Consider the following 19,746-nt stretch of genomic DNA (forward strand, 5'->3'; position numbering starts at 1 on the left):
AGTTTACACACAGTTTCAACATAATGTAAGGGTATGTATATAGTTACATACAATTGCAATAAAGTGCAACAGTTTGTTAGTAGTTTATATATGCAATTTCAACATGACATGGGAATATGTTAATAGTTTATACACACATATATATCCAAAATGGCTCGTTTGGGTTGAGAAAATATTTTACATAGAAGAGCGAATGAGCCGTTTTTGCATATATATTTCTCTACAAGTGGGTTTTCTTGACATCACAGTTTATACACACAATTTCAACATGCTGGAAGAGTACAGTTAAAGTCTAAACACACAGTATCAATATGCTGAAAAGGTAAGTTTATAGTTTACACACACAATTTGAATATGTAGAGATATATTTATAAGTTTATGCAGACACTTTGAATATGTTGTACTGCTTTAGGATTATATATATATATAAAATACATAAACAACTTCAACATGCTATAGAAGCACATTTATACGTTACACATAAATAAAGCTACTTGCTTTGTTACTTCATGCAGTGCCATCTTAAGACACAGGTTATACATCAGAGACCCTCATCCAAAATGTAATTAATTCAAGTGATGCACTACACTGTGTTTGTCTCTGCTTTCCAAGCTGAATTCTTAGGAATTCTGTTTCATACTTACACAAAGATGAAAGCTATTGGTTTTGTAGATTTCTATGGCTTGTTATTTTTTAAAGTATCTATTATTCTTGCTTATTATACTCAATAAAATCTCATGTTTTTTACATCTTAAGCTACTGAAACTGCAAATATATGTTCTTTTAATTTGACTTATGTGCATCAGTTAGCAGTCACACATTCATCACTTTTTTCACTCTCATAATATTCATTTTTGTTTGCAAAATTTCATCTTTTATGAAATAGCATTATTTTTATGATTGCCCCATTATATTATTGTAATGAATAAATGGACCTAACAGAGTGGTGTTGCAAACTTAAATTAAGCATTGAAAAAAAAAGGAAACAGCTCAATTATCAAAACTAGCAGAAATGCCTCATGTGCAGTCATGTGTGCAGTACATGGTAGTGTTCATAATTCCTTAAAAAAAGTAAAAAAGAAAAAAAATGCACATTTTCTAAAAGAGGATTTTCCTGGGAAGAACTACACATGAAAAATGTTTGGACTGTGCTCAGATAAATTGTAATGATTTTATGTATTAAAAGTGTTGCCCTTTACAGAAAAAATAACTCTATTTTTTAGTACAATATTTACAAATTACATCAATAAAGATGTAATCAAACCCTCATGTACAGTCCTAGTGAATGTCATATTTGTGTTGTAAGGAGAATACTTTAATCTAAAATTACATTACGTGATAAACAAATTGTTGTTCCACATACCATAATTATTTTTATAACTGTCTGATTCATGAGCAACCAAAGTGTGAGATCTTTTATGAATTTTTGTTTGTGATGCCACTCAGTAGATATCACCACTGTGTATGTATTTCATTTATGTGCATAAACAAATATATATATACATATCATGTCCATTATAGTAGGAATGATTCATCTCTTCAAGTACAAAACACTTTACAGTCAAACCCATTATCATTTTCTGCATCTGTGAGCTCAACACATTTTATCCCCAGTAAAAAAGATAATGATGACAACATTATTGCTTCATCATCTACTGAAGATGCAAATCATTATCATTACAAGGTAATATAAGATGCACCACAGTTGACAACTGAAAAAAGTGCTTCAGTTGAAGCAAATCTATCAACTAATATCACTTTGTAGCATTCTATTAGAAGCTACATCCTTTTATGATCAGTAATGATCCTTCATTATGCAAGAATCATGGCTGTGATTTTAAGAATTAAGAACATATTTACAAAGTCCAGAAAAGGTATTTGTTGCTTTCAGCTTTTAAATGCAAGTCACATTTTGCTCACTGATAGTTCTTATTATATTCACTATCGACTGGTTCAATCTACTACCTTGTTTGCAGCTTATTTTCTAGTACAAATTTGATTTTTACTACAATGGGTCTTGATAACTGGAAGCATGCAGACGGTCAAATTTCTGAACATGAAAAAGGACATGAACATTGAAAGTGTAAGTTCAATTACTGCAGCCATTGAAAGAAAAAGAACTTGACCAAATGGACTCAGCATTACTGAAAGATTTCAACAAATGGTGACAACAGGATTATTGATGTTGTGAAATGTTTGGCAACAAAAAGTTTTACAGCACAACAGTAATTATAAGAATCATTAGAGTTGCTTAGCATGTTTGATCCATTCCTTAAAAAGCACATTGAAAAATATAGAAATGCTGGTAAGAGAAATTTAAATGAAATCTAGAAGTGCATCCAAACAACTCTGGATTACTTGATTAATAATACTAGTCAAATAAGAAAGACAAAACATGATACTGAAAATCCCTGCAAGGAGATGAACAAATTTGAAGTTGTTTTCTTACCTGTTTTAATGAAAGATGTAAAATTTTGAAAAAAGGGAATTTAAACTTATCTCTTGTTGTCTACATTCTTCAGTCATTATTGTTATATATTCAGAATTTAAGAAGTCAATCTGAAGAATAAGAGTGCAAAGCAAAAACAAAACTAATTACAGTGACATTAATAAATGTCCCCTAAAAAAAAAATTTTAAAATTCAAGGTTGAAAATTACCATCCACTAACTTCAAATAAAAAAGTACAAATTGAAGCATATAAAGAAATCAGTAATCATTTTGGGTTCTTCTGAAAACTTAATGATATGGGTTCTGCTGAAACTAAAGAAAATTATGAAAGGCTGGCCTTAATTTATAACATATATTAGGAGAAAGAAGAAATTATATCTAAGTATCACAAATTCAAACATTACATATCAAAGGAAAAAGAATTAAATCATTTTCCAGTATTTATGCAACATTAAAATTACTTTACAAATATTTCTATAATGATGGTCAAAAACTGCAAAGGTGAAAATTATTGAGAATGAGCTTCATAGTGGTATACTTCAACTGAAACAGAACACTCTTGCCTTGATATCAATCATATCAGATGTGCTTTGTGATCTCAGTTCTGATTATGGTTTTTGTGACCTTAGTTATGTAATACAAGTTCAAATATCCTAAAACTGAGTTAACTGTAATTTATATTTTGAAGTTAAATAAATGACAATATGTATCCAATTGATTATACTTATCAACAAGATTTATAAAGACAGTTTCTTTTTTGCAACAAATATATTTTAATATACAAACAATAATACAATTTACAACAATGATTGTTACAAATAATGACCTACATGCAAATGTTTTACAAACTTGCAAACAATATAATCTTCTTTCTGGTCTGAAACTTCCTTAATATCTTTATTGAGGGTTCACAATGAGCAAATTAATTTTGAGTTGATGGAGCTACAATTCTCTTAACAGGGAAGCTAGCTAGCCCTGGTTTCTTTATTTATTATGTCAAGTTTTGTTCCACCTAAGTTACATAATGTCATTCATAAAAATAATAATGTCTGATGTGAAACTGAAGTTAAATGGTTTGTAGTGTTTAAAATTTATAAGCAATTCTTGTCAAATATCTGAATTTCCTGATTAATTAATGTTAATCACCCTTACAACTTTGGATTTAGGTGTATAGTATATCAACTAAAGCAAACCAATAATATATAATCTCTTGGCATCTCTTGTTGGTTACATTTATAGATGTAAAGAGAGGAGGTTCTAGAAACTTCAGCATGCACAATGTAGACTATACACCAGTTTACATAGACACATATTGTTGATTCTTACATTCAAGAATCTTCTACGACTTTACTGAATAGGTGGGAATTTTGCAGTACAGTTTTAACAGTAAAAGTTATGTGCATTTCTAAATATAAATTTAAATTAACATCAATATTAAAACAGATGTATAATAGTAAATCCATTACACTTTATAAATGAAAAAACAAGAAAAAAGACATAAATAAAACTGTAGATAAATAAAATGTTTGTGTTTACATTTTGTAGTTTCTAATATATGTAGAAATTGAATAAAACTTTTGAATGTTCAATAACAACATATTTTAAAGTCTGTACTTGTATTTTTTTTTAAATGTGACCTTTGTGCATGGGGCTTAAATTCACACTTAGCCCAAAGCTCTAATTTCCTTGGGATGGCACTGACTTCATTCACTTACATGAAGAATATTTGTTACTGTGTTTGTGTGAGCTTAAACATTACCCATAGTTTAGAAACATAATAAAAATGTATGGATATAAAGCAAAAACATGAACAACATCTTAGTAAAAACAAGAGAACTTCCTACAAAAATTAGAGACATATAACATTCAATGTATCTACCTGGATGTTTTGAGACTTTGTTCTGGTTATTTTTCCATTCTTGATAACTCGAACATGCATGTGATTTACTATGCGATCAGCTTTGTGCCTCAACCAGTCTTCATAGCCTTGTTTAACAGCAGTAATAGTAACCACAAATACCAGTGGAGCTAGACTAGTAAGTGGGCTGACAGGACTGTTTATACTTAGCTGTACAAGAAACAAAGCATATATTATTATAATTTAGTTGAGAACAAACCTAAGAAGAGATATACACTTTGATGTAGAACTGGCATTCTCCACATAGTTAGAGCAAATCAGACCCAACCCTCATCAACAAATTGTTTATATTTTAAATTATTATACCCATTTATTTTAAAATGTGTGAGTGCTAAGTCCAGTGGCAGGATTCAACTGGTTCGTAAGAACATATTCTTAAAATTTCACAAGTTCGCCAAAGTGGGTCATACTGGCTCTTAGCCCTCTGATGCTAGATGTACAATGTATTGACTGTCACCATGGGGATTCTTGCAATGTAAAGTCGCACAATAACACAATTGTAAATTAGTACAATAACGTTTGAGGCTGGATTTGCATGGGTCTCTACAAGTGACAGATCAGCCATCTTAGACAAAGGAAGAGGAGCACTGCTGTAGACTAATGTAGGCCTACATTTACCTGTGTGAACATTTGGTATCAGTTATCTATCATACTTTGAGCAGACAGAGAATAAAAAGGTGATTTTGAAAAATGATGCACTCTATGCAGACATCTATGCTATTAACTCTAAACTATGAGGTTTAATTTTATTTTGTAGGTTTTACTATTCTAGAGCAAAACTAAAAGTTCATGGATTGAAGATTTAGCCTGGATTGATGTTTTGTTTTCGTTGTCGACTGTTTCAGTACTGGTTGGTTAATACTGCTGCCTCTCACATTTTTAAAGCCAAATTGTGCCAGTTAAACATTAAATGTATTCAGACATGGACAAGTTCTTTTAATATGCATATTACCAAAAATGTTAAACATAGTACCCAATGGCATCTGACCATCCAAGGGAATAAAATACATCTCATGTGTTTACTCAAGATACTGAATCTATCTTTGCTTGTATTTTCATACTGACAGGATATAAAATTTGGATACTAGGCTTAGTAGGCTAGTACTCACACAGAAAAACTATTCCAATAATAGATATAAACATGAACCATAACATCACAGTACTACATTTGTGTTATAATTGTATGGCTTGGTAAAACTATATTTCACTATATTTATGCTTGTTGACATATACTTAAATAAAATTCCTTATGTAAGCAGAACAGTCACCTAAAAACAATATTTGCAAAAACAGTTTGACATTAATTTTCTTGGTTTATATGCCATCAAATGAAATTAAAAGATGATTACAAAATTAGTTTTCATATGAAAATTTATAAAAATAATTAGAAAATAATTCTATATTTTTAGCCCTTGTGGTGAAAGTTCAATAAGAAGTTATATTAATACATTTATTTTTGAATAAAGGAATTTTGGCATTTTAGGCTTCAGCCCCTAAAATGAAGCAGCAACATGATATACTGGAGTTTGTAAGAAAAAACCCCAAGAAATGAAACTTCAAAGCAACATCCAATTGAACATCTAACACCAGCAATTCCAAGAAGTGATGAAACTTCCACTTCAACTGTGCAGACTAGAGATGATGAAAATCCAGCAACTGCTCTTCCAGATTACTGAAGTATGAAGCAGGCCGAGGAGTTCAAGAAAAAATATGGTTTGGTTGTTTGCAGAAAGAAAATTGGTTGTGATCACTGTGCCAAATTTGATTCCATAAACATGAAGGTAATTCACATATCAATAGAGTGGAGAGGCTACAGTGTTGAAGCAAACATCTCTCAGAAAAAATTAAAAAATGAACATCTTTCATCGAATTGAAAGATTGTGCAAATGATGTAATTACCAAATGCTTGGATAAAATAAACCAAAAATATATCAGCTCTACATGTAAAGTTTTTAATACAATTTACAGTGTAGCAAAACATTGAAGATGAGATTGAACCACAAATAAAAAATAGACTGGACATGGGAGTGGGACTCCATTCTGGGAAAACTGCTGTTAAAATAGTTTACCACATTCCAATGGAAATTAAAACAATTGAACAAAACTTAAAACTCTGTATATTCATTAATGAAGCTTCAACCACATCTAGCAAACCTGTGATCATAATTTTTGTAAAAATTGAAGATTGTGATCTGTCATCAATAATGTTTTCTTGATTTGGTTGAGTTGAAAGGGCAGGATGCTGAAACTATATACACACCTCTATTAAAAAGTCTGCAAGGTGTAGGATTTTATAGTGGATATTTGAAAAATAATTTGGTTGCATTCTATTCAGATGTAATGCTTGACTGCAAGTCAGGTGAGCATTAAACTTAAAAATGATTTTCATGGCATCATAATTTGGCATTGCTTAAATCACCACTTGCAACTGGTTTTAGATGATTCTATCACTGATATAAAATAAGTGAATCACTTCAAAGTGTTCATAGATAAAATCTACACAATCTGTCACCAATCAAACAAAAAAAATGGAACTTTTCAACATTTTGGAAGAAATTGGACTAGAAATTCTGATGATTGGTAAAGTTTTGGGACCAGGATGGGCTGCTTTCAGCCTAAGATTAACACTTACTGTATGGTGTGCTTATCCAGCACTATACAAATATTTTTCTACTGAGAAAAAATATTCAGGAATAGCTAGCCATCTTTGCAACAAATTCTTCCTGGAGGATTTAGCAATAATGATAGATATACTACAAGAAATTTCTTCACTTTCTAATGCCCTTCAATCCAGAAATTTGAATTTAGCAAGAGCTGAAAAGTAACAAAAAAAGGCCATTAAGGCATTTGAAATGCTCAAAGAAAGTAGAGGAACCTTTAAAAAGGAAAACTGAGTTTATTGAAAACCAAAGATATTAGGCCTTCCTCATCAAAAACTACTGGAATCAGTAATAAAAAATATGATTGATGGATTTTGATCCATTAAAATCAAAATATAATGTTCAAGAAAATGACAATAAAATTCACGAACAGGTAAACATACTTGAACCAGATTCTTCGAATACTAATAAAGTTGTCCCTTGGAAGCCTCTGAAGAAAAATTGTATGAATTCAGTGAGCTCTTTCATCCTGAAACAAGCATTAATAATTTTTATGACTATGTGGAAAATGTCCTACAAAACTGCCATAATCATGAAATTCCAAGAACTGTACAAAAGGCTATAAATATCATCAATACTGTTGCTCTTAGTTCCACAGAGGCAGAAAGAAAGTTTTCAATAATGAATATCATATATTCAGATAAAAGAAGCTGCCTTACAGTTGAAATTGTGGCAAACCTGATGACAATTAATTTGATTGGCCTCCCATTGGATGCACAGGATCCAATTTATTCAGTTCAAACATGGCTAAGAAAAAAAACCACACAGATGATGACAACAGAGTCAAACATTAAAGGAATAAAGATTTTGATGATTATCAAGTGGTAATTTGGAAATATTTAAAGCATGCTAAATAGGTTATTTCAGTAAGATACTTTTATTATTTCTCACTGCAAAATATGGAGGCTTGTAAAGCGAGATAGAACCAGTTGTTAAAATGTTTGAATCCCACCACTGCCTAAGTCTGTAAAGACTACAATGACTTTGGCATTTTAGAATATAAAGAACATTGAAGTTACAACCTTCTCACTCAGTCTCTAAACAAGAAATAGCAACCAGCAAAACAATGTAATATTTTGCACCCATTTGTGTGCACTTATCCAGGGAAAAATAAAAAACAGCAAACACCAAATAACTTGACAAAGAACATATTTGGTTCTATTCTCTCAAAGCTTACTTTATACTCTTAAAATTGGAATCACCATTACAAATTATGAATATCTAAAAAGAAGGATATTTTGTAATCACCTCACAAATTTAAACAAAACTAAATTGCTTTTAGTTTTATTCCACAACAAATTAAGTACAATTATTTAAAATTCATCTTACACTCCAAAAGTGAAATAAAATGCCATTTCTTATGGTTCTTTGCATTTTTTCCAAGAGACCAGTACTGTTTTTTTAAAATAAAACCAAAACTAAAAGCACTCTTCCAAATGAAAAAATTAGTTGTGCAAAAAGTAACAGTAGTATTCTTAATCTTTCTATCAATAAAAAATAATTTTTATATGTATGAGTGAAAGACAGAATTTCATGCCACACTACCAGATATTCTAACACTACAATATTAAAACACACAAATACACACGTACAGATATAAATGTTTCTGGAGCTTTGTACCTGCTTTTTAAGAATAACCATTAGTTAATTTTTACTTCAATTTCTATTAATCCTCTATCCATAGGCATGTCAAGAGGGTTTTGTCAGTTATATTCAAAATTAAAATGAAACTACTTTCCTTTCATGGTATACCAATAAATATAGCATAAAAACATAGCTAATAATCTACATTTTAATAGCATATGAGTTTAAGTTCTTAATTTTATAAGGCAACATTATAAAAATCCTGAATTTCCATTACAAAGAGAATTGTGACATTTTCTCTCTGGGCATTCACTGTTCTCTAATTTATTTGCCAACCTTACAAGAAGTAGGAAACTAAACATAAATTATTCATTATAATGTCGTCATTACTCATGTAAAGCATAACTGTTTTAGCCTTCAATCCTATTTTGTTACAAAACTACGAAAAAGACAGTCAGACAACTCGTACCATGATGACCTGTCACATCCTATTCTTCTGAAATTGTCACTAGCTCTCTCTGACCTTTAATACCATATTATTTATAACTGATAAAAAGACAAGGCTTTACTCTTTTAAATGAGCTGTTATATTATATTGTTTTATTCCCATTTAAAAATTATCACTATCACAAAAAGTAAAGTGAAGTGTCACTGATAGCATCAAAAAAAGAAGACCCATATAAGTACTTTATGTTTTTCATTATTTATTATTATAAAACTAATTAAAATGTAAAAACAGGAAATGTATTCGGTTAATTTCAGGTTATGTTATGTAAAATAAATAATAAATACAATAACGTAATAAAAAATGTTCACAAGGTAAGCTTACAAGTAATGTAAGTTGTTAGCACTATGTATATTGTATGCAGACTAAATAATTTACAACTTATAATGGTGCAAATAATGCCTAGGGTTCAAAGGAAAAATAAAACAATAACATTTAAATATAAATAAATGTGTGCTGTTATGGATTTAAAGCCATTTAAAATCAGCAAATGTAATTTCATATTACAATTTGAAGTCATTCTAAAAAGAGAAAAAGGATAATTTGGATTTATTTTGATTTGACCAATCTCATACAGAGTTTGGGTACAGAAAATAAGATAAAATATAAAGTTTCACTAAACATTTGAAATTTACTTAGAAGGTTTTATAGATGACTCAAATGCAATTTGAGATTTTTGAGACAAAGCATTTTTAATCTTAACGAGGAAATCTATTTGCAGCCACAGTAGTTTAAAAAAAAAGTTATATATATATTCCTGGACAAATCTTTCAAACAAGTTATTAAAAAAATTATATTTTTTTTGTACGAAAGAATTGTAATTTACCAAATATCTGCCAAATTTTGTGAAGATACAAATATTGTGTTAAACATTACTGTATGAAAACTACAACAAATATGAAATGATTACAAGTTCAGTCAATTCAAACTTACCTCTATAGTTAGAGAATTAAAACATTGTAAGTGACCTGAAATGACAACAGTGTATACTTTCATTCCTATATAGATGCGAGAGGTTAAAGAGACCTACATATATAGATGCACCAAAATTACATGAAAAAAGGTATTAATTCACTTACTTGAATAACTGCAATACACAGGAAATAGAAGTTAGCTATTCTTCGAAACTGCTCGTAAAGATTCTTTGGAATGAAGTTCCATATTGTGTACTTAAAAAGTGAATAAAAATCAAATCAGTTAGAACTGATTAATTACAACCAAAAACAAGTAAACGTCAACTAATAAAATGTTTTTGAACTACATTCTAGAAGTAATAAATTTCTTTGCAAATATAACAATAATATCCATGTTTTACAAATGAAGCATGCTAATAACAATTCAAATAAATTTTAAATAAAATTTGTAAATTTATAATAAGTAACTTTCCTTTGTAAGTAAGTACAGGTATTTCATATAATCTTAATATACCATCCTTACTCATCATATGTACTTATTTTTAGCAATTTTCACCCGTACAATACAAATAGATGTAACAAAAATAGTAATATTAGCTGAGACAAAATTGTATATTCTTTAGGGATTTATAAGACACATGAAACATAAATGTTCAAATTACTCTGCAAGTGATATAATTTAAACCTACATGTACAGATTTCATCGAAAAAAAAAAAAGAACTGACTGGATGGTTGAAATGCAAATTTCCTTATTGAAATAAAAAAATATGCAAAATTTAAATATAAAAGCTATATTGTGAAACCACAAGGTATCATATCTGCTATCTCACTCGGGTAATGTTTATAAGGCTGCAACAGTTCTTCAGCACACCCACATATTAAAATAAAATACTTTTCTTCTACATTATTTTTGTTTGATTCACACTGTTTTTATTTAATTTCAGTTGCAATTTGAGCAAGCACCTTTTTTTGTACTAAAAGTCTGTAAATTAAATAAAACAGGGAAGAAGACATCTTGACCTGAGATGCAACTTTTTATATGACAACAATACTCTTATATGTATATGTACTGCCCACGTCATAAGTTTAGATCAATATCTGCATCACAAGCTCACACCTATAACTGAATTAATCAGCATTTGACACAGACCACATTTAAGTTTCTGAATAAATTCATTGTCATAGCATAACACAGAATATAATCTTTCACTGCAATTAAATAACATATAGTGCAGGTTATTTTTTTCTGTTCCTTATAAAGATGATCAATGAAAACCAGAAATTGCAAATTATAAAAATCAAAAGCATAACCAATCAGTCTGTTAAGTGAAGAGGTATTTTTTTTCTCATAATAAGTAAACTGGCATCAGCTTTAAATGGGTCACTTCATTTCAACGCATCTTTTTTGTAACAGCACCTTGAACTCATGACTCCATCTCTTAATTACAGACTATTATAATTGCCTTTTTGTATTCTTGATGATTTGAAAGAAATACTATAAGCCATTCTTCGAAATGGATTCACTTGTGTCTAATTCAGAAAAAATTAACAAATATTTATATTAAATGTTGCTTAATTCTAAAAACCATTTTGAGGCTCTATAAGACATAACCTAAATGATATTGTGAGTTTTGTTAAAATTCTACAACTGCACAAAAAAATTAGAAAATAAATCAAATACAAATGTTCTTCTGTGACATGTCTTCAAAAATAATACCTTTGAAGTAACTATGATATTATCAGGAAATCTTTCTTCAACTTCATCTTCACTGCCAGGTGGGTGCTTGTGTCCAACAAAGACTGTTCTAGACAGAGAGAAAGATTTTCGACTTGAGGCTTTCTAGAATGAGAGAAAAGTAAGATTTAAAGTATCTACAAATTATTCACAGTCAATGCAACATCAAAATTAAAGAAATATTCAAAAATTACCTATATTATTCAAAGCTGTGACCTGTATGACCTAAAAAATAAAAACAATATATATATATATCAGGTTCTTTGTTTCTCCATTTTTTTGTAAATATAGTATCACGAATTGTAAAAGGCTTATTCTCTTTGCCATTCTGTCAAGAATCCATTCATGTTCCTTTGTGGTAATGCTCAACAATACAAATTTTCAGTTAGCAACAAAACTATCTATCATCTGATTGTTCTTAGATCAAGTATAGTGTTTATGTTGAATACTCAATACCCCTGTTGATTTGTTGGAAAGGTTCAGTTTTCAATGGGTCTTTTTTTCCTAATTTTCGTAATACACCAGTAGAATAGTTTAATTCAGAACTTTTGCAACACTGAGTTGTAGTCAAAAACAAAATAAAATTTACCAAGTAGTGTTTCAGCTAAGCCTTAAGTCATGTTTCTGAATTTAGACTACGAATAGACTTATTATTACTAACATTACAGTCAGTGTTTTAAAAGTTTTAAGTGGTGAATAAATGTTGATTATAAAATATTCTTTTGGTATTTTAACACATATATTATCTATTAGGCCATGAAACAAAAAAAAAAAAAATGTTTATTACTACCAAATATATTTTATCTTTTGTGCAGTCAAATGAATGGAAAGTTATAATTTTCCTCTACTATAAATGTATTTCCCATAGGTTCTTACCTCCTTTCACACAGTAAGATATTTTTGTTTAGTTCTACTTTATATTCAAACCTTTTCTTTATGCATGCCACAAACTTTCTGTTTCCACTTATTGGATTTACTATATTACAACATGTCACTCATGTAAATCATTATGCATCACCTCTTATGATATTCTCACATGATGCACATAACTCCCTCTACACTATTCTACCAGACTAGCACTAGTTTGGCAGATGTCAGCACTGGAGTAGTGGGTAATCAGGGTGGGAAGTGTGAGGAAAGGTAGGTACCTACTAGAAATACATATTTGTATAGGAAAATGATAACTTCCAATTTAGTACTTATCCCCCTCTCACAAGATTAGCTAGAATCTCACATTGAAAATAAAGAGGGACTGGAAAAAGAATGAGCGTGCATGTGCATCTTCTCATAGCAAAGTCACACTGGGCTATCTGCTGAGCCCACTGAGGGGAATTAAACCCCTAATTTTAGCATTGTAAATCCATAGACTTACTGTTGTACTGGTGGGGGACAGGAAAGGGAATGAAATAAACATCCACAAAAGCATCCACAGGGTACCCCTGAAAAGGGGAGACACAGATCTGAAGATCAGAAGATTGGAACCACACTATCTCTAAGCCAGATATACTCTTGCCCACGTGTGGAATGTGTAAGACATAAATGTGAAAATTATGAGGAGCACATCAGAGTGGGAGAGAATGTGGTAGGAAAGTGATTCTAACCAGAGTAAGCAAAGTTAACTCAATCCCATAAGAGAAAAGTGGATAAACAAGAATGTATGTCTAAGTGTAGCAGACCATACATGCTAATTCAACTATATACAAGACTTCCTTGCAGAGTACTGACATCCATGCAACAGCGGAATCAAGATACTTTTTTCACCTCAAACCCACAAACCACAGATTATGACCTGCACTAATTCCTGAGTATGATAACAGGATTATCTCTGATAATCAATCTGGGAATTGACATCCAGTATTGAATGGATGTCTACTGCATGAAATCAACTCCTCCAACTGTGGTGCAAGCCAAGGTCTTAAAGGAATAGCATCCCCATAAGAAGAGAATGAAGAATAGTCAAGGATAAAATTATTACAATATCTTCTACGAATGCTGTGATTCACAACACAAATAGAGTAGGTGAGGGAGGAAGATAAGCAACCTAAATGGTGATTGGTTCACTCTAATTCAAAAACTCCTTAGAAAAGAATGATGAGGGCTTCCAATTGAAGGGGTGATTTGCAATTTTGATGGCTGAACTCCAGAGTGTATGTAAATTGTATCAGGAGGCCTCATCATTCAGTAAGGTGATGGCTCCAGTGGTTGTGTAACTGGTTTCAGGAGGTCATACCATCTTGCAAAGTGACAGCTCAATTCTTCTGAAGACCACATCTCATCTACACTAGCAGAGCACCATTGGCTATCTTTCATTTTAATGGTCATAGCCATTTTTTAGTGGAACCCATTCAACAGGGTGCCTCTGCAATCAACCACCCTAATGTGTGAAAAGTGATAAAGACTCACATACTCAGTTCTAAGAAAGAAGGATGACAGTGATGTGGCAAGTCCAAAGAAAGACTTCACCAGAGACAGTGCAATGGGTGACCACAAAACCTTATTTTGAAAAGCAGACCACACTGAGTTATTCACCCAAGACAAGGTAGGGATTGATATCAATCCCCTTTCTTCTATACCCATACACTCCATAATGGTACAGGACACTTGGGAGGGCAATGTATCTGGAATGAATGCATGAGCACAGTAAGAATAGAAGAAGTAAAAACCCTATGGGATTGAATAAAATGAAAGGTATGGTACACTCCTATAATCTGGAAAGCAAGGAGACTAAAGATCCATGGTTGAAAAGCCAGGTAAGAAATTCTGACCCTCAAGCTACAGTAGACTTGTCAGCAGAAAACCACCTGTTAGTGAACTAACAGTAAACAACTTTCCACTTGCATTGGTATATTTCCATGAAAGATGGCCATAAAACACTAGCTAACAAGGAAGCTTTTCAACATGTGAAACTGGATCATCTTGCCAAGGGCAGAACAAGAGCCAGGAATAAATATGCGGGATATATAGGTTTTAATGCAGAATATTGGATTAGGGATGATGAAGAAGGAAGGGAGGGAAATCGTGGAAAAGGGACAGATGGAAATAGAAGTTGTTGTTACCTTGAAGACCAAGCTTGATCTGGCCATATGGGAGCAATCAGAAGAACCTAACAAGGAGAGGAGTGGATAAAAAATTACCAGATGAAGCAATTGGATGGGAGGGTACACATAAAGATACTTGTGGGACCTACCTTGACTCAAGACATCAACCACCAAAGCTTGTGGATACAATATTGGTAACAAAAATGGGGGCAACCTGGTACTAAAGCCTGTAACAAATGTATTAATGTTGGGGAGAACCTCACTAATGGTAAAGATCCCTAAAAATGATTGGATCTAATATCCATTCTGTTGGATATATCTTGTCAGGGCAGAAAAGACAACCAAAGACTAGATTGAAAGCACCCTGCACAAATCATGCTATAAGACAAATGTGAGGTACATGGGCCCGGTGCAATAGATCCATAGATCCAACATCCTAAAACAGATCTCTGGAGTAGATGACCCTTGGTGGTTGATATATACCACCATTGTAGAATTGTCTGAATGAACCATCACCATACAACCATAGGCAAGATGAGAAATTGATGCATAGCTGTATAGCTAGAAGTTCAAAAACACTGATAAGCAATATGGTTTCTTCCAGAGATCAATGGCCCAAAGCTTCCTGTTGATTGACCCATGCCCCTCATCCCTGAATGGATGTGTCTGTGAAAAGATGGAGATCTATAATGGGGGAGGAAGTGGCACACCCACCAATGTATGGACTTTATCCAGCCATCAATGTAAATCATCTCACAGGGAAGGAGGAAGAGAAATGGAGGTGGAAAGAGGATCCAGAGCAAGATTCCATTGCTTGTAAAGCATCCACTGAAGAGATCTCACAGGGACATGACCAAGATGAACCAGTAAAGTTACAGAGGACCACATACCCAAGGGAGAAAAACAAAAAACATAAATAGGATGCATGTCAGACACTAACTGAGACAAACAAGCTACAAAAGTTGAGAGAGTGGTGGATTGTTGGTAAAAGATGCAATCTGAGATTCGATACTTTCTGGGAGCATATCAAATAATGTAATGCTTCAGAAAAGGTGTTAGATGTAAACCACTAAGATACACCTAGGGTAAATTGATCCGAGGCAAAGCTGCATGATAAGATTCCAGCACAGATAACATGTATGTAATGCCAGAGCTGAAGAGAATATGTGGGTTAAAGTGAAGAAGAGAAAGGTAAGGGTACCTGCAGAAAATCTCTCAGATAGATGTATGAAAAACAAAACAAAAAATGAAACCAAGGGATAAGAAGGTGAGGATATTGGGCATGGGCAAGGTTAGCATTTGATTTGGGACACCTTCCCTCAATAGGTAACATGAAATCTAACAACTGTTGATCTAAAAACCATGAAACCCTATTTTTAAAAGCAAAAAAGCATGATCCAAAGAAGTGTACAGTAACTTCCTTAGAGCCAACTTTTTCCAAAATATTCCATGGAAATAGTGTGGTTTGGATTAGACAAGTAAATAAAAATTAAAAATCACAATGACATATCTAGTTTGCCTTGCATCATACCCTATTTCTAAGTAGAAGAGCCAGGATGGATGCAATGAGCATTTTCCTTTACTGATGGCCCACTGTAACTTTTGAGAAATAAGAATACTCGAAGATAAAACCAACCATCTTATGGGATCCACAAAAAGGAAGAAGGTCCCTAAAAGGAAAATGTACTTATCTTCTCAAAGACAGTATGTAGTTACATGAAGAGGAAAACAGAATCTGGAGTGAAAAGAAACCCTGCACGTTTTGAAAGAGCCAGAGATGAAGCAAAAAGAAAATGGACTTGTGCAAAACTATCCAAATTTCAAAATGAAGGGTCTCATCCAAAAGCCAGTAAGAATGAGCCAAAAGAAAGTGAGGCATTTGTCAAAACATGAAAGGACATTCACCACTCAAGTAGTTGAAGTATTAATAAGAAAGGTTTGGTTTGGACCAAGGAAGTACAATGAAAGAGAGTGCACAACTCACAGAAGGCATATGCATTTGAATGACAATAAGCAAGACAGAGAAGAAAGATGGAACAGTAAGCATGAAGTCAATGACTCAAGATCCATGGAAGAATGTAAGAACTGCAATAAAGTTCTACTTAGGCAAAGGAGTAGGACAAAACAGTCAATGAATGAGGAGGAACTGAAATAAAGTGGAGGACAAGAGAAGTAAACCAGACAGCAAATGAGAATGCAAAATACAGAAAATACATCTGCCCCAAAAACCAGCAAATCATGGCTGAACAACAAAATGAAAATTAGCAGAGTAGGTCACATTAGGATGTCCCAAAGAAAGAAGCAGATGGAGCAATACTGAAAATCCTGACACAATGGATAGTTAGAAAGAGATAAAGGGCAAAAGGAATGAGATCAGGAAAAGGGCAATGAAGAATCCAATTCTGCAAAGAATGAAATGGACAAACCTGATGTATCAAAGGAAGAGAGAAAAAGTAAGAGAAAAAAGTAAAAATGGGACAGAAAAAAAGAGAGCCCAGATGCCAGATAAAGGAGCAGAGAAAAGCAGGACTAAGCCTATCAATGAGGTGTATTGAATATTAAAGTGAGATAAGAGATAAGGAGGAGGATAGGTATAAAGAAAAAGGAGTGACCAATCTTCGATGAAAGTATCTGCTGATATAACTAAAGTATAAAAAAGTAGAGACCTGAAAAAGGATAAAGAGTTGCAAAGGTAGTGATGAGAGACATGTCAAACAGAAAGTAAATGCAATAAAAAGCAGAAGATGAAGAGAATCCTATTAGAGAAAGAAAGGCAAATCATCAGTCTAGATGACTAGATTACAATATGAACTTTGTGGAGAAAAAAATCAAAACAGCAACTCCAATGCATGGAAACAAAGAGCCTTGAAATGGGTATCCCTTTGACGTATGTAATAAACGACACTCACAAAATAGATATAATGGTTCCTGATCAAACAATCCATGAAAAAAGGAAGGAAATGGGAAAATGAAAAGGTAAAGAATATAAATGTTGGGTGAACCCAACCCTCCAGTCTGACAGAGAAGTAATGAAGATCCAATCAGGGAGAAGGGATATGTCCAGTGTAGTAATGATACAAATGAGCCACAAAAATAAAAACATGAGAAGAAGAGAAAGGAGGCATAAAGTCAAGGAAGACAAATCCTGAGAAGATCACCACTGGTTCAGCAACTACCACTAAATGAGACACATATAAGCATGGCCCATAAGAATGATTAACAGAAGTGAAAGCACAAGTCTCAAAAGTAAAAGAACTTTGTGTAAAGGGTTCAAAGGAGAAATACAAATTGATGAGCAACAACTCCAACACTGGGGAGTGGCAGGTCAGGAAGTAGAAGGCCAAGAAGCTGGAATGCAGATTTAGTAGGCTTAAGAAAAGACAGAACATCAACAATGAGAAAAACAAGAAAAAATACAAAACAATGAGGATAGATGCTAGAACACAAGAAGCTGGATCAAGAACACTACCACAGATTTCTGAACAAAGAAATGGAGCCCAAAGAAGTGTGAGGGAGAGACACTTTTTCAGGAAAGCAACCCATCCAAATAGCAGATGAACCAAGAAAGGAGACACAGATAAGAAAAAGAAGAAGAAACAACTGTAGAAAATATTTCCCTGGAGCACACAAGTGTGCACGAAAGAACCTATAATAAGGACTGTCATGTTCATCACAGGCCCAGAAGTCATAGACTTTGGTCTGGTGGAGAGTGATTGTTGCATGCTCAAATCATTATGCAGAAGTGCAGTTCACATTAAACACATGAATTTAGGTAAGAGTATGTTCAGAGCCACTGGTGTGCAAATCTCTTGACAGACACACAAAGAATACAGCTCTTAGATTTATATTATAAATGTATTCACATACCTGATCTATATGAAAGTGCTGATATTAAATGCAGTGGTTGCTTTCCAGTGAGTAAAAAACTACTCAGTGTGTCTTTTTGATGCACAAGTAACACTTGCATAGCCAAAGTATCAAGGCAGAAACATAAGAATTATAACTTAGATGTGTTCTATATTAATTTGAAATATTAGATTATATCTGATGAACAAAGTGTATTCTATAAAACTGCTTTTGAGTACAAAATTTTTCACCATAAATGTTTTAAACGTCAGCTAGCAAAGAAAAATAACAGATTTCATCCTGACAAAGGAAACATATTTTATTACATCTTTAGATAAAAGAAATCAGATGAAATCCTAATTTCTAAACTTCAGAAACCAATTTTGAGGTAAAAACAAAAGATTTTTCATTACTGAATTGAGGTATAGAGTTAAAAGAAAATGTGGGACATCTTTAGTGATATTTTAAAATAATATGCTTCAAATTCAAGAAAGTAATTTCTTTAGGGGGATACAAAAGGGCTAAAAAAGAGAAATGGTAACAGAAATTAAGACGAAATGACTCACTAAAGACATAAGATTAACACTTGAGATAAATATCATAATCTCAGAAAGTTTAAAGCATTTAAAGTTTCCGAAAAAGTCTTTTTTTTAAGTATCTCTTTTTTAAAGAATGTTTGCACCAAAAACAAGGGGAGGTGGCTGTAAAAAAGGATGTGGACAGCGACGCTAAACATCCGTTTACTTAATTGGCCTACTGCCTAAATTCATTTTGAAAGATGAAGTATTCAATTACAAAGAATTGGAATTTATTTTTGTTAATAACGTGGAGATATAATGTTCATTTGGATTCATGTTCCTACTCGATATCGAAGTAGCTGATGCAGAAAATACAGTATAAAAAGCTAACGTAACACTTCCGTCAGTTATCTACTTTAACCCTAGTAAGTGCGAAGTCTAAACCATGAGAACCTAAATAATGTAAACGCGCATTTCAACAAAAAAATATTTATGCCATTGCGACATAGTACTAATGCCATACAACTTTCTTACAAGTTTTTTATTTGATTAATTCACGTGATGTATTAAATTTTAAT

The 19,746-nt window shown here is 32.4% G+C and overlaps 1 protein-coding gene across 11 annotated transcripts in view; it reads right to left on the bottom strand.

Annotated features, from left to right (window-relative positions):
• Positions 1-19,746, bottom strand: part of LOC143256679 (phospholipid-transporting ATPase IF-like) — an 89,689-nt gene that overhangs the window by 69,290 nt on the left and 653 nt on the right. For all 11 annotated transcript variants that reach the window (XR_013031437.1, XR_013031436.1, XR_013031435.1 and 8 more), the window contains exons 2-4: positions 11,749-11,871; positions 10,196-10,285; positions 4,329-4,517 (exon numbers count right to left, since the gene is read on the bottom strand). Coding sequence is in view for 7 of the 11 variants with exons in the window: in XM_076514194.1 (XP_076370309.1) it covers positions 4,329-4,517; positions 10,196-10,285; positions 11,749-11,871 (402 nt within the window). In the remaining 4 variants the exon portion in view is untranslated. The remainder of the gene's footprint in view (positions 1-4,328; positions 4,518-10,195; positions 10,286-11,748; positions 11,872-19,746) is intronic.

Source organism: Tachypleus tridentatus, chromosome 7, assembly GCF_004210375.1.
Source record: "Tachypleus tridentatus isolate NWPU-2018 chromosome 7, ASM421037v1, whole genome shotgun sequence".
NCBI lineage: Eukaryota > Metazoa > Arthropoda > Merostomata > Xiphosura > Limulidae > Tachypleus > Tachypleus tridentatus.